Raw genomic sequence first — 22,073 nt, forward strand, 5'->3', positions numbered from 1 at the left:
GGTTTGTCCAGCACCCCAAGAACTTTGGCCTGATCGCCTCCTATCTAGAGAGAAAGGTAAAACTGCTGCTTGTATTTTCACGTGTGGCAGTAATTAAGATATAGCAGGATTTAATGTTATTGATCTTTTTGGTGGTAAATTAAAAACTTCGAGCTCTACGATCAGTGGCTCCAATTGCTTAAAGCATTTATCATTAAACTCTCTCACAACTACTTATTTTTGATTCATTATGTACAAGATATTTCTTTATGCTAATCAGAATCTGTGCCCCCTTGTTTCAGTGTGTTGCTGACTGCGTCCTGTACTACTACTTAACCAAGAAGAACCACAACTACAAGACTTTGGTGCGGCGAAATTATGGACGACGGAGAGGAAGGAACCAGGTAGGCCTCAGTTGATATATTATTTTTTATTTTAAATCTAACTGCCCCCCCCCACCCTTCTCTCACATGAAAGCTTTTTAAATTACATGAAAACAGGTTGTCATTATGACTAAAAACCACATTGATATATTGAAGTTGACTAAGTTCATTTCAATTTCAAAGAAACCAGCTGTACAGCATTTCAGATGTGGCCAATCACGACAGCGTGTGTGATGGAAACGACTCTGTCAGGCGGCTGTGACATGTCACATGCTGACTTTGCAGCATTTGGGTTTGGCCGACGGCTCGGCTACACCTGTTTCATGTTTGCTCACATTTTGTTCGTGACAGATATTCTGCGTCTGCCACATTTACGACACACACGCCGCACCTATCTTTAGTGTTAAGTGGTAAGAATTCAGCTTCCACATTGCTGGGACTATTCATGGGTCACAGGGAGCGAAACATGAAGTAGAGAGTCGACACCTGCCGTCTTCTCTGGACTTATTAGTAAGCACCCTTTGGATTATTGCGACATTGTTGCTGTGTGACTTCTTGTATGACAATATGTGCAACAAATACAGATGCACTCACACAGAGATCTGGCTGGAGCTTTTATTGTATGATCATTTTGATTTTGCACATTCTGGAAAATGGGCACCGTTGCTTCAAATAAATCATCGTTTAGTTACATTTTGTGCTTTACAATAGCAGAAACTGTTAATAACCCCCTGATTTGTTCATTCATTGAATCCTATTTGTTTATTATAGTTAATTTGAAATGGGATTCATTGTATAAGATGTTAAACTTTTCATTCTAACTATTTTATCATTAGCTGAATATTTTTTTGAGTGTTTTAGTTTCAGCAGAACTACCTATTTCATATTTTTTGTCACATTCATAGATGAAAAATGGAGAAGAGGATATAATAATCTGTGGGATACTCTGTTTGATCCTATTGCTGTGTCTGCTGCATGGGGCTCCACACAGTTGTGTTTGTCAGCATCAAACAAAAAACTGGAGTTTCCTCTTCTTCTTCTGCTGTGTGTGAGAGTAACAATTACAAAATCGCTGCTATGAAGATATGTTGTCATGGATGTTTTCTCTCCGCTTCACTGATGCCACAGTTCTTGGAACAGGACATTCAAGTACATCTGCTGTGTAAAACAATTGGTTGGTTGTAGATTGTTTCATTACATAGGAGGGGGAGGAGGAGCGCACAAGAATTTATGATTACAGCTTAAACACAAAGGCAGGCCTTCTTCTTTTACTAAGTGACAGTAAAGAGTTTGTAGCTGCCTGTCTGCAGTTGAGGCGGGACATTTCTGTGTCACAGAGTGGTAAGCAAGTGTGGAGTGTCTTTCTTTGTAGGCGACCTGGCTGTGGGCTAATGATCCTATCGCTGTGTTTTTGTAATTCACGGTCAGTTTGAGAGGTGCGTTGGTGGCAGATGGCGTTCTGTGGGTTTTTGTATGAGAGATGATGAGAGATGCGTTTACTGTTACAAGTTGTCGATGTCCATCTAAGATCCAGTTCAGCATTTGTACTGCTTAACATTTACATTTACATTTACATTTACTTATACACACACTTTGTGGGAACAGAGAAACGCATATATGCATAGAAACAAGATTTTCCACAGTCATTTACTTGGCTGGGTCTAAGATGGGCTTGAGATTTATGTCGTTTGCTTCAATGGAAGTTGTTGCAAATATAAATACTGCATTTTCTTCTTCTTCAGCACTTTGCCTAACATACATCAGCATGTTGTGGATTTTTAAGGTATTGGTGTGACTTAACAATCGCAGTTTGAGTGAGTAGAGTGAGTCATTGGATACGGAAGGAGGAAAACACAGTTAGCGAAGGCAATAGCACAGGAATGTAGGGTGAGAGAGTAAAACTGAGTGAAAAAACCCTCGGCGAGACGCAGTCAGCACTTGCAGCTTATCTTGTTGAGTGTGTGCTGTTGTTTTTTTTTTTTTCATTTTCCATTTCCTCTTTCTTCTGTTCCTCTGAGAGAGAAAGAAAGAGAGAGCGAGGGAGAGAGAGAGAGAGAAAGTGAGAGAGTCACCCCTCCCTGAAACAGCTGAATTGGTACAGTCCAGCCATCTGACAGGCCCAAAAAACTCACTGTGCTGCTGTGAGTGCCAATCAAAGAGGAGTGCACGGCAGGGATTACCTTGAGTGACCCTGCATAGATTAGTGCGTGCATGTGAGATGGACAATTCTTTGGGCGGCTTAAGCGGCCTGATGACACGGTTTCCTGGAATATGTGCGGCCGTGCCGTGGCCCGGCAGCCCTTCTAAGGAGCTCTGCTATGGTGCTGTCCTGCCCCTCTACTGCTATCGTTGCCACCGCTATGGAACTACTGGAGGGTAAACTCACATTTGCAACACCAGAAAGCTGTGGCTCACAGCAGAGCAAGGGGTTTTTATGACCGGCAAATGAGCTTGCAGGTATGTCGCTAGCTTTGAAACCACACACCGTCAGTTTATTTCCGTGGTTGTGTGTGTTTGTCCTCTTTTGTTTCTCTCTTTGTCGGTCTAAGATTTTTCTGTTGCTGTGTTGCTCAGGCCTTTCGTTTCCTACCCTACATATTTACTTGAGCCTTGTAGGCAGTCAGACTCAGCTATTTTAGGGTAGTTTTTCTAGGACATGTGCTGACAAGATTTTTAGTTTAACAGTCAAACCAGGGCCTTTGTGTCCATGCATGTACATGCTATGCAATAGTGCATGAATTTTTGAGATATGAAAATGTAGTGATTAATTTTTAATTACACATTTTGAAGTACAGACTTGGGGGCATAAGACACACTGTCTCTTTATATGGAATTTTTCCTGAGTAAAAATACTTGAAGTACTGGTAACTACAGTATAGTGAAAGTCGCCCATGTCAGCTCAACATTATTGACCGTACGTCTGATATATCTAAATAAAATATCCAGATTCAAATTGTTAAAACACACACCAAAAAAAAAAAGCAAACAAAAGCAATAAACACCAGTTCAGAACTCACAATACACACTCATGTTGAATTCTTCACAGGCTACACCCCCTCAGCGTCTCTGCGCCCACTTCATTGCAGAACTTGCTCCTGGTCTTCTTGCGCATGCTGGTCTGGTCTGTTCTGACAGGAGCACAGCATCTCTACATCTCTGTGTCACCGGGCAGCTCCTCCCTTCAAACAAAAAGCCCCATCAACTGACTTGTGCAGACATTTTCAATCTATTCAAATTTTTTTTGGCGTCGTTTGTGCACGACTGTTTTACCTGGAGACCATTTTTTATGATCTTCTCTTCTATGGTGCTGATAAAGAGATGTCACAGTGTCATATTTATCTACATTATAGACAAGGATGTGGGAGGTGCTCAGCGATCATATTGTGTATTGATGCTGTGATGTTCAGATTTCCTTGAGTGACCTCCTAGGGCTCCACTTTGGCTTTGCATATTTGGTTTTGTGGCACTTAAATCAGCATGAAGTTGCAGTAATTTGTTACCTGTACTTACCCAAACCCTAACCTTTAATAATGTTTTAGAGATATGGTTATTATTAATATTTTTTGGTCAATATTTAACATTTGGTTTTAGACAAATTATCTCCAACTGACAACGCAGATCCAGACCCTGTTGGTCCAGATCTGCATATTATCTCCATATCAATCATGCATGTTGTTGTGATCTTTTTCCTGATCCAGTGGTGTTGTTGCTGCAAGAAAGAAAAAAAAGAATTTGCTTATCTGTTCATCAGTCATGGTTTGGTGAACTAAAGACAAGCACGAAACAAAGACGGTGTCGTGAGAGGACAGCAGGGGCAGATCTGACAACCTGTATTACAATCCTGCAAAAAAATCCAGTGGTATCGCAGCCCTCTCTTGAGTTTGATCTGATGTACCAAAAACACCTACGCAACAGCCCGTGTTTTTTGTTGCAACAAATTTGTCAGAAGAGCAAAAACACTGACAAACATCCTGAGCATGTGTTAAAATGTCAGGGTTGCATACAAACATGAAAATTGAAAAACATGGTGTACATGTTCTCATCCTCAAGTAGCCATTAAGGGTGGGGGTGGGGTTTGCTTAACATTAACACCTATTTATCAGCCGTTTTTTATGCTGACAACAGCCCATAGCTGAAAACGTCAGCCATGTTATTGAAGTTCTGCAGACATTTTTTGCTTCGATGATTCTGCCACCTTCGTCCAGTTTTGAACCGATTTGACTTTTAAGGTTGCAGCAGGCACGACTGGAACATACACTTGTTAAAAAAGTTATAACAGAGCATATAAATAATGTAGCCCTCTACAAGCTGTGGTCTTTTTTTTGTTAATCCTTACACCTTAAAGGTTTTATATTCTAACATGTGATCAGTTTATACAGAATCACATTCACAGGACGGGCAGATAGATATGTATAGTTCTTTGCTCTTGTCTGGTCTTGGTTATGAAGAGGTATAAAAGCAAAATGTTTCTCAAGAGCCTTCCTCTTAATTGCCTGGCAGTAAAGTTTATCAAGCAGTAAAATAGGTTTCATTGGTTTGTAGCACCAGCGATGAGCTATTCTTTCCCTGCAGAGCTCCTCGTAACCAGGGTAACTGGCAAAAAATTATTATTATTTAATTTTTTTTTTTACCTTTTTTTGACAGATAGTTTTTCCACCATGCACATTTTGATCCAGAATCAATGCATCTATACACCATGGATTAAAATGCTGCAGTTAGATATAATGTTTTTAACTAATTTCCTATGGTTCTGCAAATAATAATTATATCTTTGGGTGACGGCAATTAATTATTGTTGTCAGTTGTAATGACTGAGGTGACGCTTAGTAATAATTAGTAGAATAATGAGTCATTTTTTAATTTCCTCCTCCTTCACTGGAGTTGGTTGAAGTGAGAGTGAGAGATTCCTCTGGCGGGCCGAAGTCCTGCGGTAGGAGAGGGAAGATTGACTTGTGGCTCTGTCATTTCCTAAATCAAACAGGACTTGTGAATCAGCAAAAGAGGGGAGAAATTAAAACTCTCAAAATATTCAAGCCAGGTCAGGAAAGAGCTTCATTTAAAAACACAGAAGAACCACAGAACCACAGGGCCTCATTGACTTTTGGAGAACATCTGTGTAGAGGCTCTTTACGCAGTGTGGGAGAAGAGGCAGGAATGCCACGGCTCTCCGACCACCTCCAAAGCAAACACGAGCGCTCCCAGACCCGACCAGAACAGCATCTCAGTGAAGGACATGTAGGGGGAGAATAACTCTGCCCTGAAACTGACTGGTCTCCTCTGCAAAATGCTCTCTGAATTGTTGAGTGCCAAATACATTCCTTGCAGACTGCTGCAGGCAGGAAACGAGTCAGGGAATTAATTCCCAATCCAAGTTTTACATGGTCCTGTCTGCGTGTGTGGAAATATATCAGCCTACTGTATAAGCTCTGAATCTGCAGGGGCTTCCTTGAGGAATTGAACAGTTGCTTCATCTCTCTAGTCCGCGCTGTGTTACCATCACATCCCAAACATTTAAGAGTATTTATATTTTAATGTGCAATGTACTAAATATGGGCCAACACTGTAGATGGCACTGTTATATCTGCTCTAAAAGGAGCTCTGATCTGCATCAAACACTAAATAAGAAAGTGGCTTGTAAGCAGCAGCCTTGACAAATACAGTTAACAGCGATTACATCAACTACAAATAAAATTTTCCAGGTTTGTCTACAATTGATTTAAGGAGTATAAAGGGGAGGCAATGAGCTCAACAGCTTAATGTGAAGTATATGGAATAAACCTAATATAACATCACATGCAGTTTTCTTTTGAATATTGAAGATTTGATTTTACGAGTCATCTAACACCGCTCCTAGAACGCAAAACGATCTCATTACTGGCTGTCTGCAGCAGCCACTAATTCTGCAAGTCAGGAGACATAAAAACAGCTACGACCTGAGCAGCGAAGGGCTGACTCTAAACTCCTGGGACAGTTGCTTACTGTCTGTTTCTAGAGAGTTGTCGAGCTTTTCAGTATCAGGCTTTATTTTATTTTATTTTATAATCTGGTAGCCAGACTCCGCATGTGCACAGCCGTGTTTTTGTAAAATACACAGACCGCCAAATCCCTGCTTCTGATTTGTTATGCCTCCGTGCCAGGCAGCAGCCAGAGCTGGAGATATATTGTTTTCAAACTGTCTCTTTGTCCCGTTCTTATCTCAGTGGCACCTTGAGAGATTTCCTCAGATGTGATACAAAAAAAGTCAAAAGGTTAATGTCAGAGTGACCTCACAAAACACTTTCTAGCCTTCACTCGAGACTTTACTCAGCAGTTCTGACAAAATATCACACAAATGGTTAACACTTGGTTAGACGGGCATGTAACCTGAGACTAGTGCGAGTGGCAGAGGCAGACGACCACAGGGCAGTCGTGCCATTTTTTTTTTTTTTTTTTAAATCGTGTAGCCTCGTCTCCCCTTCTCTTTGCCTCAGTCCATATCTTTTTTGCCTTTACCATTGAGTGAGGCACATTCCTTGGCCCCATCTGGTACCAGCATGGGATGTTTGGCTTGGCATAGCCAGACTTGTTCCAGCACAGCGCTTTCAGGGAACAGGCAGGAGGAAGCATTCTGTGGTGTACCACGCCAGCAGTGATGATAAAAAATGTTTCTCTGCCCTCAATCACTCTGTCTGTTCTGTTTTTTAAAAATCAGTTTTGAATGATGTTTTCACTCCGCGAATGTAGGCAGCGATATTGATCCACATTCAACCTCCAACCTTTTTTTTCTCTTCTTCTTTATTTTAAACTACTAACATCATCTTCACTTTGGCTCAAGACGTGCTGCCTTTTTATCCGTTGCAGTGTGGTGTTAAATTCATGAGGAATGTTATGGTCAAGCTCTTTTTTTTTTTTTTTCTCAGTCAGGGATTTACTGAGACAAATGTGACATGAGAACTGGCAACGCTCCAGATTTCACCGTTTTTTTTATTATCAAAGTGGATAGATCTGAGATCGCTATCGGCAGTGTGGTTTGTTTGTGTTTCACATGTTTCTATAGATATTGGACCGTGTGAAGATCATCCAAATGTGCCATAGCCTCAAAACAGTCTGCACCGGGTGAACAGGGTCAACTTTTATCTTGTTATTTATATTTATACTTGTTGTATCTTTGTTTTTGCGGAAACCTGAAAAACCAGTTTGAAAGTGGAATATCTAATAACCGAATGGCTGCATGCATTTATGCAATTTATCAGTTTGTCAAGAGGTGAACCAATTTAGGTAATGTAAACAGACTACTCGGACACGTGTAATTAATATTGTACAATTAAAGACGGTCCTCTGGGCTCACAGGGTCAATGCAGACACTGTTATACAAGGAGATGGCTATTGCTTGATAGCAGGCAATAAACCTGGACCAGGAAGTGTGTAAATGTCAGACGGTTGTAGAAAGAGATAAGGGCTTGTGGCAGGCGGAAAGCACATGTTGTGTATTCTGTATGATGTTTTTACAGTATCGCACTGCTCTAAGAAACATTAGGATGTGGCCCTTCTAAAGAATACTTGATCTAACTATGGGTCGAAAGTTTGTATCTTGTGTTCATGTGGACTTTAGCATCTTGAGTGACTTTTACTAATCTACACATTGACCTTTTTCTTAATGTTTTAAGAAGAAACAACTGAATGTTTCTCCTTTTTTGTTTTGTCTCCAGCAAATAACACGTCCCTCACAAGAAGACAAGTCAGACGACAAAAACGAAGAGGACAAATCTGAAAAATCAGAGAAAAAAGAGGACGAGGAAAAGAAGGACGAGGAAGAGAAAGATGAAAAGGAGGATTCTAGGTAAGTTATGAATAGTTGTTTGTCTTGGCGCCACTCTGCACATATTACATTTCAGTGCTTTCATTGGATTACAGCGCTCATTAGAAGCAACTTGATTTCTTTAAATGGCCTTATTTGAAAGCTAACACTGGTGTTGCTTTCAAAGTCGAATTGCAAGCAGTTTACCTTTTTCCTCGTCCAGTGAGCCTGTCCAGTTTCAGTTGTGTATATCAACTATGTGCCTTCTAACTATAAACAACAGATCTGACTGTAGCTTGTGCTGTTCATAAAACTTATCCTGCATATCCACCTGAGCACAGGAGAAAAAAGGATTCACAAAGTTTTTTATCATGCTGGAAGTCTCAGTTTCTCCTGTGTGATAAACAGTGCATGTCCTGTTTTGGATTGTGTTGTTTGATATTGTATCAAACAACACAATTAGATAATTAATCAACATCAGAATGGGCCACATCCGCTCCCTCTTATTGGAGTTTCAGATACTTGCGATCTAGAGATGATATGGAAGTGGAAGAGTTGCATCTGTTTTGGTGCTTTGTCAAAGAACTAGAGGACTTGTGGACAAACGATATGCTGTGTATTGTGCGTCCATAGAGGAAGACAACCGATTACAAAAAGGGGTCTATTATTGCTGAGTCAAAAGGGAATAGTTATTTGCTCTACCAATGGTCTCTAAAGCTTTTGCGTTCCCTCTCCAAAACCACAGGGACATTGGCAAGGACAAAGACAAGTGTGACGGTGGGGAGGACGAGGACGGAAAGGAGCAAAACACGCCGCGTGGCAGGAAGACTGCCAATAGCCAGGGCCGCCGTAAGGGAAGGATCACCACACGCTCCATGGCCAATGAGGCTGCAACTGTGGCGGCCGAGGAAGCGCCTCCCCCTGCCCCCGAGCCGGCCTTGCCAGATCCTCCACAGCTCCCTAAAACCGATCCAGCACAGAAGTCCATGAAGGAGACGGCAAAAACTCCAGTGGCTTCCATGGATGCCAATAGAGGTGAATCCTGTTGGAAATGTTCTCTGGAAGTTGTTGAAAATATGTTGTTGTTTTTTTTTTCTACGCAGCCACAGGCACGAACTCGGTGAGAGAGAGAGAGAGGGAGAGAGAGAGAGGGTTCAGAAAAAACAAAATGATCAAGTGTTTCATCACAAAAAATGTCCGAAAAAAAGAGAACGTGTAATAAGAGAGTTTGATTGATGGTTCAACAGCACGGGAGGATCCAGCCAGCGCTCCAGCTCATTCAGGATCCATTAGCAGTGCTGCTAGTTTTACAGTGTCCGGCTGTACACTGATTGTTACATATTGTGTGAGTGTAGATTTTATTTGGACGTCATTCAAACACGGTTTTTTTTCCCCCACGGTGCAGACACAATGTATAGTACATACCTGATGCACATGCAAGGATTATTAAAAAAGTTAGGGATGTTTGGCTTTTGGATTAAATTTCAGAATGCAACTAAAATGCACTATAACCTTTACAGGTGAACTTAATTTAACCTTCTTTAAACTTTTGAATGCACATGTCCAACTGTTCAGTGTTTCAGTACTTATTGAATAACATGCTGTTCTCTAACAAGGTGATTAACCACATAAATCACAAGCACCGTCTGATTTAGTGGTTCAATTGTCATTGAACCACTAAATGTTCTGGTTCAGTGACAGTCCTGTTCTCTCTCCCTCTCCTCTCCCTGATCTCCAATTTTGACATCATGAGACCAAGACAACACTTTGATCAAATTGATCAAGTTATTGAGACATTGAGGGTTTTGTTGTGCTATAGCCACCACTGCTGTTAGCTTTTGTTTGAGGTAAAGAAATTTCCATTGCATCCTTCTACTTAAAAGGCTTTAATGATAGAATATCACTGTAGCATGAACTTTTTATAGGGATATTCTTGTCAAATATCCCTAACTTTTTGTGAGTAGTGTGAGTGATTTAAGTTAATGCAGGATGCCACAAAGCAAATAGGACCCTGTAATGTCACAATAGGTTAAAAGATATTTGAATTTCTCCCATGAGAGATCAGACGGTGTTAACAGGCAATGTTCACTTCAGACTTCTCGTGCTTTGAGCTGGAATAATGAAACGGCTCGTGCTGAGTGTGCATCTTAAAACAATGTTTTGGAGACAGGTCAGAATCTCTCTGCTAGTTTTTCCTCCTTCAGTGTTTCGCTACATAAAGCTGCTTTAACCTGAAAGAGGACAGTTGGTTCAGTAAGTTCATTCACGCGCTGCCAATGTCAGACAGACTCTGCCCTGCACTCAGGAAGCTCTGTGTAGTCCGTCCGTCCATCACCATGGCAATCCACGGGCTCTGGTTGAGCTGTTGTCATGGTACTTTGTCACGCACTTGTTCTCCTCCACCCTTTAAGTCAGTCCGTATGACGGCGGCGGCTCAGGTTTTCAGGTATCAGCGTCCCCTCAGTGTGTGTGTGTGTGTGTGTTAAGCTCGTTGTGGCGTTAATCTGAATCATTAATTCACTGTTTTGTAAGTGTGCTCTGCTCCTCCGCCACCTGCTCCAGCTGCTGTCTGTCCAGCCTCCACCTCGCTCAACAGTTATGCAAGGTTTGCCCTGTAATGTGATTAATTAACCTTTTACTGTCTGTTCTTCCGTCCCCGTCAAAGCCTCTGACCTTTTCTGGCCCCCGTCCCGGCCATATCACGGTTTACATAGGACTGTGTCAACTGTAATCTCTCTCTCTCTCTCTTCGTGACTACATGGTGGATTTTGTGTGTTTGTTTGTTTGCCCTGTCGTAACCCCCGCAGCTCTGGTGCTTCTTAGAAACGAGCGAGCGAGGTGCTAAAGGGTAGCTATCTGTCAGTCTCGTCCAGTTGAAACGGTGCCGAGCTAGTTAAGTTATGGGAGCTGCTGATTCAGTGCGGGTCAGAGGTGGAGGGGGGGGTTTGATCTCACTTGAAGCTGTGTGGGGGGATGGTGTATGTACAGCTCTGGAAAAAATTAAGAGACCACTTCAAAATGATCAGCTCCTCTGGTTTTACTATTCATAGATTATGTGTTTGAGTAAAATTAACACTTTTATTTCATTCTATAATAAAATTTCTCCCAAAATATTGTCATTTAGAGCATTTATTTGCAGAAAATGGCAACAGGTCAAAATAACAAAAAAAATTCAGACCTTGTATAATGCAAAGAAAACAAGTTCATATTCATTTTAAAACAACACAACACTACTTTTTAAACTTAGGAAGTGAGTTTAGAAATCAAAATTGGTTGAATAATCCACATTTTTTTTTATCGCAGCGGTGTTTTTAAAAATGTATTTATAATCTTTCTTCCTCATTAAATATGATTTGGTTCAGGTGATCAGCTAAGTAGAGTGAGGTGTGCTTTTGTTGGAGTTCAATAGACACTGGAATCGAACGGCTGCCAAACATATAGAGATAAGGCTGATTTATTAGGAACATTTTGGAGTAGTGGTCTCTTTATTTGTTCCAGAGCTGTATATGTGTTTGTGTGTCATTAGGTAAGATGCTACAAAGACAGACACCAAGTCTGTTTCCATATCCCAAAGATAAATGACCAGCCCAGGGGGGAAGGGTCTCTAGCCTGTCACGGGGGGAACATGTGAGTTTTGCGGTGGGAGTCTGGTAGACGTTTGTTTAACGAAGTGTAACAGAGTGTGTGGCTGGAGGACCTTTGGTAGGAGCCGTCTAAACAGTGAGAATTGATCTCCTCATCTTGGAGGTGGGTGGGGTATGTGTGTGTATGTGTATGGAGGGATGGGTTGTGGGGAGAGTGTGTGTGTGTGTGTGGGGGGGGGGGGGGGCGGTAGTCGCCTGTTAATGTCAAGGGTACATCTGCTGCTATATTAGTCCAAATGTTTACACAGTCTCAGTGGGTGCCATGGAGGAGAGTGTGCTGGAGTTCACTCGGCCGGCCCCCGCCACGCTAACCATGCACTTCTGTGAATTTTGTATTGGGGGGGTGGGGGGTGGGGGTGCGCAACTGTGTAGTCAAGCCAAGCTGAGCCAAGGCAAGGCAAAGCAAGAAGGAGGAGTGTGTGTGTGTGTGTGTGTGTGTGTGAGATGCGCAGTGTCACAGTAGACGGGGGTGGGAGGGTTATTTGTCTCCATCCAAGGCCTTTTTCCAAAAGAGGGAGGCACGGCTCTCAACTCCTCCACTGTCTGGTGCTGGATCAGCTGACCAAGGCCCTCCCCTCGTGGATTAGAGAGGAGGAGGAGGAGGAGGAGGAGGAGGGCTTGTACTGTGGGTAAGGGGAGAGACACATAGATGGGAGGGGAGAGAGAGAGAGAGAGAGAGGGGGAGAGAGAGAATGAGAGTGTGAGAGGAGAATGAGCTAGAGCAAGAGTGTAAGTGAGGGAGCAGGTCTCGGCAGCCCCCTGAATGTAAACAGATTATTAGATTAGTGGCCATGAGAAGAAGACGGCTGAAGAGAGGACTGTCACTCTCTCTCTCTCTCCGTCCGTCGCCCTCCCTCCCTCTCTCTCCGTTACCCTCTATCTCTCTTTCTCTCCTGTCAGTGCTCATGGGGCTTTTCTTCTTTTCTCTGTGATTTAGCCGGCGCTGGGGAAACCGGAGAAACTTCTCGCTGGACCGAGGAGGAGATGGAGGTCGCCAAAAAAGGTAAGCGGTTTTTTTGTTGTTGATTCATTTCTTTTTCTCACTTTATCTCTCCATCATCCATCCGTTTCTATGTCGCTGTGATCTTCTTTTCTTGTCACCCACCCCCTCCCCCCTTTCCCCTCCCCTCTCTTTTTCCTCTTCTTGATTATCTGATGTTGCCTCGCCCTGGCTGTTTCTTACGTGCACAAAAGCACGAATGTGCACATGCGTCCGCACGAACACACACTCATGCTGCTGTTATTATACTGGAAGCTGTCAGAGACTCATGAAGGGTTTCAGGGTTTCCTCTTCACTGTAGCTCTCACTGGCTTCTTTTTTAGTGGCTTCCTCAAAGATCACTATCTATTATTCACATTGAAATACTTTGTCAGATACTCTACTAAAAAAGTCGCTTTAGTCTCGTAAATTCTTTAAAATGTTGCATACAGTGGCTGATCTGAGACTGCACCGCTGCAGTCATTAGTCGGGTCATATGCCATTCAAGACTGCCCTCCCCCCTTCCCTCTTTTTTTTTCTTGGTTTAGGCTCTTATGTAGGTTTCTCTGAGTGCTAAGAACCATAGACAGGGGATTATATGTGGATTAATTAAGTCTCTGCTGTGTGGGTATTGGAGATTTGCCTCCCCCCCTTTTACAAAAGAACTGTGATCTCCTCAGGCATTCATACCTGTATGTTACATGTGTCTGGGAGGGAGACCTGCTCGACCTCCTGAGTCACATGACGGCACTTTCAGAAATCACTTTTATGCTACGCTGCCACACATGGCTGATCATGCATGCACATTGAAGGCAGTTGCCCTCTCAGTCATAGTTGCAACCTGTTGATCCGCACGAGTCTCCGTGGTAGAACAAGACTAACGCACCCCAGGCCTGGAAGTCAGCTCGGAGGTTTTTACTCAGTTGGAAAAGAAGTCGTCCCTTTGAAAAGTAATAGGAAGCAACAGTTTGTTATACTTGTTGTATGGCCTGTTTTTCTTGATCTCATTGGTCATTAACAGGCATATTTAAAACAGACTCAGAAATGCAATGGATCAACATCCCTCAAATGGTTTGAAGAGGATATTATATTACAGCCTAATACTGTTTTTTTTTTTTTAACTTGCTCTTTTGTATTTTTTTCACTGGTTTTCTTTGATGAACATTATTTGGACAAAATAATTAGAGCAGCCAACAGTAAAAAAAAAAGAAAAAGATATATATTATACAACAGCACTGCAAATTGTTACCTTCATAAATACCATACAATTAAAGTGTGAAGATCAAGTGAGGGAAAAAAACTGCGGGCTTGTGAGAGCTGGCAGAATTGATAAAAACTTCCTGATGTCTGATCATTTTACTTTTTTTTTTTTGGTGCATCATCGTCATTTGTTATTCAAGAAAGTTGAGCAACCGAGTGTAAATAAATCTTAAGACAATTAAGTGAATATCTTACACAACTTGTGTAAATGTCTCTTATTGAATGTGTTGTGTGCAGCACTGAGTTGTGTTATGAAACCTTGTGCAGATGCATTGAAACAAGTACTCTTGCTTGTAATCAATCAGGCAGGTTGCGTATATGTTTATGGATGCTAAACAAAGGTAATATGGTCATTGTCAAATGAGGCTTCTTGGAGTTGGCAACTTGGCATCGTCAGCTGTGTTTTGGGTGCTTTCTGTGCTCTGTGGGTTAGTTTGAGTCGCTCTAAACAGTCCCATGGAAAGGTACTGGTCTTTGTGTGTAGCTCTGTGCCGGTTTGTCATTTGTCTGCCAGGATCCCTGGTCTCAGTGGGTCTGGGACAGAGGGGGGGTCACAGAGGTGACAGGATTTAGAGAAGAAACGCCCGAATGTCATAGGTAAATGGCAGTCTTCCAGTTCACTGCAGCTTGGCAGAGAAGTTTCAGAGTTTAGTGAGACCATCAAAGCTGATTGTGTGCTCAGCTTAGTGCTCGCCAGGATGAGACAGACGAACAATGAGCCATAGCAACAGGGACCCCAGGTGAATAGTGCAAAGTTCGTCATCACTGACAAAACCTGCAGCAGCTTTTTTTTTAGTGTAAAGCGACAACTGGGGATTAATTAAGCAACGCATTAACCAATTACTTGAATCCGATAAAAAGCATTAAGCAATGATTGGAAATGTTAATTATTTAGTGATCTCACCTTTACTACTTTCTATTCTGTTAAGTGTTAAAAGGCAGCTCATCTTTAATGCTAAATGTTGCTCTTTGTCCAGGGCTAGTTGAGCACGGGCGAAACTGGACCGCCATTGCCAAGATGGTGGGCACCAAAAGCGAGGCGCAGTGCAAGAACTTCTATTTCAATTACAAGAGACGTCACAACCTGGACAACCTGCTCCAGCAGCACAAGCAGGTAGGCTATTTGTTATCCCCCGCTTTCTGCCACGGGGCCTGTCATCGAGCCGCTCTAACTATAACGTATGAACGCACAACGCTGCTTTGTGTGTTTCCCAGGATACACGTCGGGCCCGTGCTGATAGGTCTCAAGGCGAAGGTCTCGCCACAGCATCACCCGATGATGATGAGGACAACGCAGAAGACAGTGAAGGTTAGAGAGATGGATGATAGAAAACATGAGCTCATCGTTACACACACACACATGGCGTTCACACACTTTGTTTTGGACTTTTCTTCCTTTTAATCTGAGGTTACACGTCCCAGGGCAACCTGCGTGAAGGACACACAGCAGGCTGATAGGTTTTTCCATCCAGTTTTTTTTTTTTGTCCTTGCCTGTGAGTGAGACTTTGTGCCTGATATTAGCAGGTACTAAGTAAAGAACAAGGAGAGAAAGAATGTGGTGGTACAGTGCAAAGCAGCTACGCCTGATCCAAAACGCCCTCTGAATTGTCATGTAAGGATTTCATTTGAGTTGATAGCAATGTGCCTGCTCCCGTCTGACTGTAGTTTTAATGAGAGAGGGGGAGGGAAAGGATCAAATGGAAAAAAAGCAAAGGGGGGAGAGAGGAAGAGATAAAAGATATGAACTAATTCTGACTACATGGGTGCCTGTTGCATAACGGTTCTTGGCTTTGAAGACTCAAGAAGGCCTGCTCTTTGAACACAAAGTGCTGGTCCTCTTGTTTGATCCAGAAAGCCTGTGTGTCTACTACCCACCTCCCTCTCTTTCAGACGCCCTTATCTTTGCTGGCACAGTATGGTGAGGGCAGCCTGCTTTGAAAAAGACACCATGCTATGTTTAGTAAAGTAGATCACCGACCCAGAATATTGCTGGCGTGAAAATCAACATCTTGTTATTTAAAAAAAAAAAAAAAGAAGAAGAGAAAAAAAAAGTGATTAAATATGTGTTGCACATAGAAAACCTCAAAAGATAGCAGTGGCGACAACGGGAGGTCACAAGGTTTTTTGTCATGTTTATTTGACTTTCTCCTTGTCTCACGGAAACCCAAACCGCTCTGTAGAGGCCTTGATGACCTGCAGTGTGCACATCTCACATTATACAGTCATTCATAGAGCCACAAGAGGTATTACTAAAGCTCTGTCTAAGTAAGCACTGTGATGGTTGTCATTTGGATTTGGATGTTTGTAATGCTGCTTTCCCGATTTAGGTTTGATACATTTAATGCATCTGCAAATTTTATTGCATATGCATAGATATAGACATAGCATCTGGATCATCATAGCAACAACTGCAGCGGTGGACATTAATCAAACCAGCAGAGGCAAACTGTTATTCACAGTTTTTACCTTAATGGTCCGTGATATTTGAGAGAGGAATTCATGTTTTTTATGACTTTCTGTTTAGTTTAAATGCATCTTTGGTCTTAGCACAATCAAATATGCAACAGATCGTTAAATGAAAGAAACTCATTCGTTTATTGGATGCAGTAGGAAATGATAATTGTGTGTGTGCTGAAGCAAACGGGGACACATTTCAGATGGGAAAGAGATGTGTGAGGCATAAAGATGAAGTGAAGGTAACTTTGTTTCAGAATGAGTTTACAGTCTTGTGTATTATTTTGTTTTAGATGAGCAGTCATTAGTCGGTCTCAGAGAGCTGCTGTAGACTCTCCAGGGTTGTACACCATCTGCAGCGGATGTTTATGTGATGGTTTCCATATTTTGGGGATTTGGATTGTTACCTGTGTATCATCTTTTCAATTTTGTGGTCTCTCCAGTTATTCATCATTTAATTCACTTATTTCACTTTAGTGATACACATCATCAAAGTAGTTTACTGCATACAAATAAAAATGACAACACAATTGGCCCTAAAAGCACCGTTAGTGACACTTGGTTTAATGAATTTGCAACAAGTTGTTAACTCATCTCATCATGCTTCTCCAGGTGGTGACAACAGCTCTGATACAGAGAGCGCCCCCTCGCCCTCTCAGGCCGATTCCTCAAAGTCCGGTGACGGCAAGAGGTCAGACGGTGCCGCCGGAGATGCTCAGTGCTCCGACCAGGACAAAGGGCAAAACAACAACGGCAAGGCCCAAGAGCCCTCGTACGGGGAGCTGTGCGTCAAGGAAGAGAAAAGCCCAGAGAGCGAGACCGGATCTCAGGAGGAGAAGGCCAAGATGCTGCCCTATCCGGGCTCGATACATCCCAAAACCGAGCCTCAGGATGTGGACATGAAAAGCGGAGAGGTTCAGGTTAAAATGGAGCCTGAGATCAAGGAGAAAGGAGAGAAGGGAGATCATGGCGAAATGCAGAGGGATCTCCATTCAGATAATGACTCCAGCGCCACCTGCAGTGCTGATGAGGATGTGGAAGCGGAGCCTGAAAGACAGAGGTATGTTTTTACATCAACACTATCTTCATGATCTTATGACGTGTGAATACATTGCAGTTTATTACAAAAGGACATCATTGTTACTGATACTGATGATACTGATTTTTTTTTTTTTGCTTTGTCTATCTGCAGAATATTCTCCATGGATAAGCCGTCATTGCTCAACCCTCCGGGCTCGGTGCTGGTGTCTTCACCCAAAGCCCAGCTCAACATCCAGCAGCTTCAACAGAGGGCAGCTGCCATCCCATCCATGGTCAGTCACAGTTTCACCTTAATCAGTTTAGGCTGCTATGGAGGCAGGTAGATGAAAAGAAACCATTCACTTTTGTGGGTAATTGTAAATCTGCATCATTTACCCAAGACTTTATTTAAATGTGAGATGTATATTGTCCTATTTTTTTGTTGATCAGATGTGATTTATATCCTTTGAACGCTAATGTTTCATCATATGCACACAATTAATTTGGTCAGTGCTTCACATGGCTTCACCTGGTTTATATCTGCCGTTTTAACTCATCTAGGTGCCTGGTCCCTTTGGCCCTGGCGGTGTTGCCATCAGTGGTTTTGCCATGTTGCAACACCAGATCAAGGCGGCGCACGAGTCGGCGCACCAGGAGGAGAAGCAGAGGCAGGATCAGGGAGATCTGGAGCGCAGACCCCATTTCAACACCCGCAGCCCCACCGTGCTCGACAGAGACGGTAAGAGAGCAAAACTCTACCCTTATTCTGTCCTCATCTGTCCTCCTCTTCCCTGCTCATCGCTCCTTCAGCCTCTGTCCCTGTTGCTGCTAGCTGTGGACTATTTATAGCTAATGCTTTTTTTTTAAGGCCCCATTCATTTTTGTGCAGTTTCAAAAAAAAAAAAAAAAAGTTTGAAGGTGATCTGGTCTGTCGTAGTGTGACCTGAGCCGAGACAAAAGTTAGCTGACCCCGTTTTACATTCGATGCCAACTGTAATCGTAAGTGTGTCTAATGGTGCGCCTCCTGATTCTGCCTGTGGAAGAAGAGCGAGGGACTGTGGTGCTTTTCGGTCTGCGTGCATGTCAGCATAGGACATTTGCTGCTTCTGTGCATTCAGATAGATTTCAACCACTTAGCTTTTTCGATGGGAGAGCGGTAACATCACTAGGCCCGACTGCATTATGGCTTGATTTTTTTTCAATTTACTTACTTATTTATTTGTAAAGCTTTTAGCACCTTTTTATCTGGAGTGCTGTGAGGAGTAGAGCAGCTGTGTGTAAGCTGCTGAGCTTTGGCACCAAGATTTTCATATAGGTTTCAGTGGGTGTGTGTGTGTCCAGCGGGCGGTGTTATAGCTGTAGATGGCCTGTCCATCGATTCTAGGTCGACTCAACGCTCTCAACTGGCATTGAGTTCTTGTTTTTTAATAGTGGCTGTCTTCCCTTTGTCCTTATGCCTGTGTACTGCAGGTAAGCTCTTATCCTACATGCCTTATGAAATGAAGCTGGCTCTGGACCAGGAGGCCCTCTCTGGTCGGCCAGGCTCTCCCTACAGACTCTCTCCCAGGGAGCTGAGCAAGGCCTCGCCCCAGCCTGACCCCAACGCCCCCAGTGCCTCCCGCTACAGTGTGCCACCAGGTAAAAGCACACATCTTCACCTCCTCCTCCCCCTTCCCTCCCTTCTTGCCCCCCCTCTCCCCCTTCCTCTGCTGATATAAATAAATTAGCGTCACCTGACTCATTTGAGTCTTTTGTGTTTGACAGTGGAGGCATTTCGTTGACTGTCGGCAGCAGATCACTATGTAGTTCTCATCACTCTTATTTTTCAGTCTGACATATTTTGTTATCTCTTTTTTTTACTCTCTCGATGGCTATGTCTCAATATCTCAATTATCTTTAATCCTTAATTGTAGCGGAAATGCTGTTGTCGATATTTAGCTGTTGTGCATTAGATAAGTTGGGTTGAATTTTCTCTTGTCCAAAGGTCTATGTACGCCACATTGAGGTTATACTATGTGCAGTATGTATTTACTCAGTGTTTAGCTGACATAAGATGTGCAGTTTGAAAACTCTGCCAAAGTTTATCTTGATGAATATTGAACTGGAAAGTTAAATTATACACTTTTTTTTTTTTTTTTTTAGTAGGTTTATTCTTACAGTTTTGTGTAGTCGTCTCTTATTTACATGTAAGGTGGATGGTTCGATGGTCATGTGGTGAACTGCTGAATAGGAGCTAAGCACTTTGAATGAATGGTGGGTCTTTTTTGGGGGGTTTGTTGATGCTTAACACTTTATAGGTAGTGTTATGGATATCTGTTGTTATGGGCTTTATGCCATGCAGAACATGAATCCCCACACATTGTGAAATGTGCTTGTACATGTGTGACAGTACAGAAGAGGTCGAAGGAGCATGAGCCAGCTGATTCTGGTTCACATACTAAACCAGGTTGATGTTTTTTTTTTTAAACTGCAGCAACTACGCAAGTGCATGAATCAGATAAAGTGGGTCTGCCTACCAGTGCACAGAGAAAACTGTTATAGTACATACAACTTTGACCCTAAAGCTTGGCTCTTGTGCTGCATTTGAGAAGATGAGGTGGTTTGTGAATCACTGGCAGTCAATAGTTGCCTTCGAAACTTGTTTTATTTTTATTTTTTGTTCAGAACAACATTACCTTGTTTGAAAAGAGTTTATAACATTTCCGTGACTCTGACGACCACAGAAAAGACACTTACACATATAAATGCAGTCACTGCAGCCTTAAAAAAGAGAAATACCTGAGCCTGTTTTATACAAATGAGAGTTTTTTTTTTGAGAAATGATCATCACTAACACATTTCATTTCAACACATGAAGCATATTATCTTGTATCACAGTAATTATACCATCCATAAACACCATTTCTATCACTGTTGCATTTATCAGACAGAAAACTGTGATTGTAGATGTGGCATTACTCATAATATCTTTGTGTTTTCAACTGCAATAATCTGCTGCGATCCTCCACTGTTGGTTTTATCTCTGTGGTGCATCTAACATCACCTTGTGCACTTTCATCATCATTTACAGTGTGTTCACTAGAGTTTTAATTGTGTTTTTGAATTGTCAGTTAATTTCCATAATAAAGCCAATAACTGCGATTGACACAAATTAAAAGCTGCTATACACAGTGATGAAAGAGTAAAGTAATGTATTGGAGGGGTAGGTTTAAAGATGTTTGATGTTGATCTTAGTGGCAAAAATTAGTTTCTCAGCATTTCACAGACTTGCATTCATTTACACAATGATGGATGGAGGACAGCAGTAAATGCTTGCTTCTGCAGAAAGCAAAGTCCTACTGTTCATCAAATGTGTGAAAATGTCTACTGCTGTTGATGTGGAAAAGGCATTTGGACTTAAACTAAAGCTGGACTGCAGTAGTTTGTCGTGTTTGTCATTTGGGGAAAATATTTCTCATGTCCTAACAAATGAGGTTGTTGTCCGTGATGGTGAACTGTAGCATGAATGTTAATGGCTGACACAGTCTCTCCCTGCAACAGAGATTTATAAATTCGTCATAGTGGCTTGTTTTCTTATCTGCCCCTGTACAAGCCATCAGGATGATGACGTCCGTGCCTGCTGGTGGAGCTCTAATGCAGACATTTGCATTTTTGATTTTGTAGAGTGCAGAGCAAGAGGCGCACTCCCTGCAGGGAGGTCACTCCCAGTCTGTTTGTATGTGTTTGTCTGTTGTGATCCATTTAGTCTACTCAGCTTTCCCAGGAGACTGTAAAGCAGAATGCAGGGATGGGCCAAGGTTACCTTAGGCTAAAGGGACCAGACTGTTAACTGGAGGTCTTCAATACTCACTCCAGTCTCACTGCAGTCCGTCAGAATCAGGCAGAATATTTTATCATGCAGTCTTTGATGGGAAATTAAGTTTAATGGGACGCACATGTTGGGTGGATTCGAGCTGGGCTGTCTGGAAGTCAGAAAACATTTCGAGGACCAGTCTAGGTTACGATGAGAACTGCTAGTTTTTGATTTCTTTGTTTATGTAAGTGTTTAATGCCCAAATGTAGGCTGGTTATCAGTTATCTGACTTTTAGTTGGGTTTTTTTTTTTAACGTCCTTTTTAATATTCCCACCAGTGCTCCACCCTGCCTCCAACCAGCTGGTCGGGAGTATGCCAGATGGAGTCCGGGTGACGTTCAGCAGACCCAGTCGACCTCCCAACATTCCCTCTCCTCCTCCACTCATTCCAACCACCAAGCCCACGGACAAACCTTCCTTCATCCAAGGAGGCTCCATCTCCCAGGTAGGACACCGGAGGAGGACGGGATTCGATACAAACCAGTATCATCACATCAAAATATATTTCCATAGGCTTTCATTTTATGTGAGCTCTAGCTTTAAGTGAATGCTTGTGGTTTTGATGGTGAAATCTTTGTACACAACAGACACCGTGACACAGCAAAAACTGTAAAATGTATGCAATGTACACAGCATGAAGGGTTATTTGTAAGTTATTCTCTCAGAAATGTGATCAGAATCGAATTGAGAATAGTTTTATATAACTGTTCGGTCTCTCATCAC

The 22,073-nt window shown here is 42.5% G+C and overlaps 1 protein-coding gene across 1 annotated transcript in view; it reads left to right on the plus strand.

Annotated features, from left to right (window-relative positions):
• ncor1 (nuclear receptor corepressor 1) overlaps positions 1 to 22,073 on the plus strand; it is a 55,786-nt gene that overhangs the window by 19,173 nt on the left and 14,540 nt on the right. The window contains exons 13-24 of the mRNA XM_083987198.1: positions 2 to 56; positions 282 to 383; positions 8,051 to 8,181; positions 8,885 to 9,174; positions 12,721 to 12,786; positions 15,000 to 15,136; positions 15,238 to 15,331; positions 17,090 to 17,537; positions 17,670 to 17,790; positions 18,059 to 18,236; positions 18,968 to 19,135; positions 21,629 to 21,795. Coding sequence (XP_083843324.1) covers positions 2 to 56; positions 282 to 383; positions 8,051 to 8,181; positions 8,885 to 9,174; positions 12,721 to 12,786; positions 15,000 to 15,136; positions 15,238 to 15,331; positions 17,090 to 17,537; positions 17,670 to 17,790; positions 18,059 to 18,236; positions 18,968 to 19,135; positions 21,629 to 21,795 — 1,957 coding nt within the window. The remainder of the gene's footprint in view (position 1; positions 57 to 281; positions 384 to 8,050; positions 8,182 to 8,884; positions 9,175 to 12,720; positions 12,787 to 14,999; positions 15,137 to 15,237; positions 15,332 to 17,089; positions 17,538 to 17,669; positions 17,791 to 18,058; positions 18,237 to 18,967; positions 19,136 to 21,628; positions 21,796 to 22,073) is intronic.

This window comes from Trachurus trachurus, assembly GCF_905171665.1.
Source record: "Trachurus trachurus genome assembly, chromosome: 14".
Classification (NCBI taxonomy): domain Eukaryota; kingdom Metazoa; phylum Chordata; class Actinopteri; order Carangiformes; family Carangidae; genus Trachurus; species Trachurus trachurus.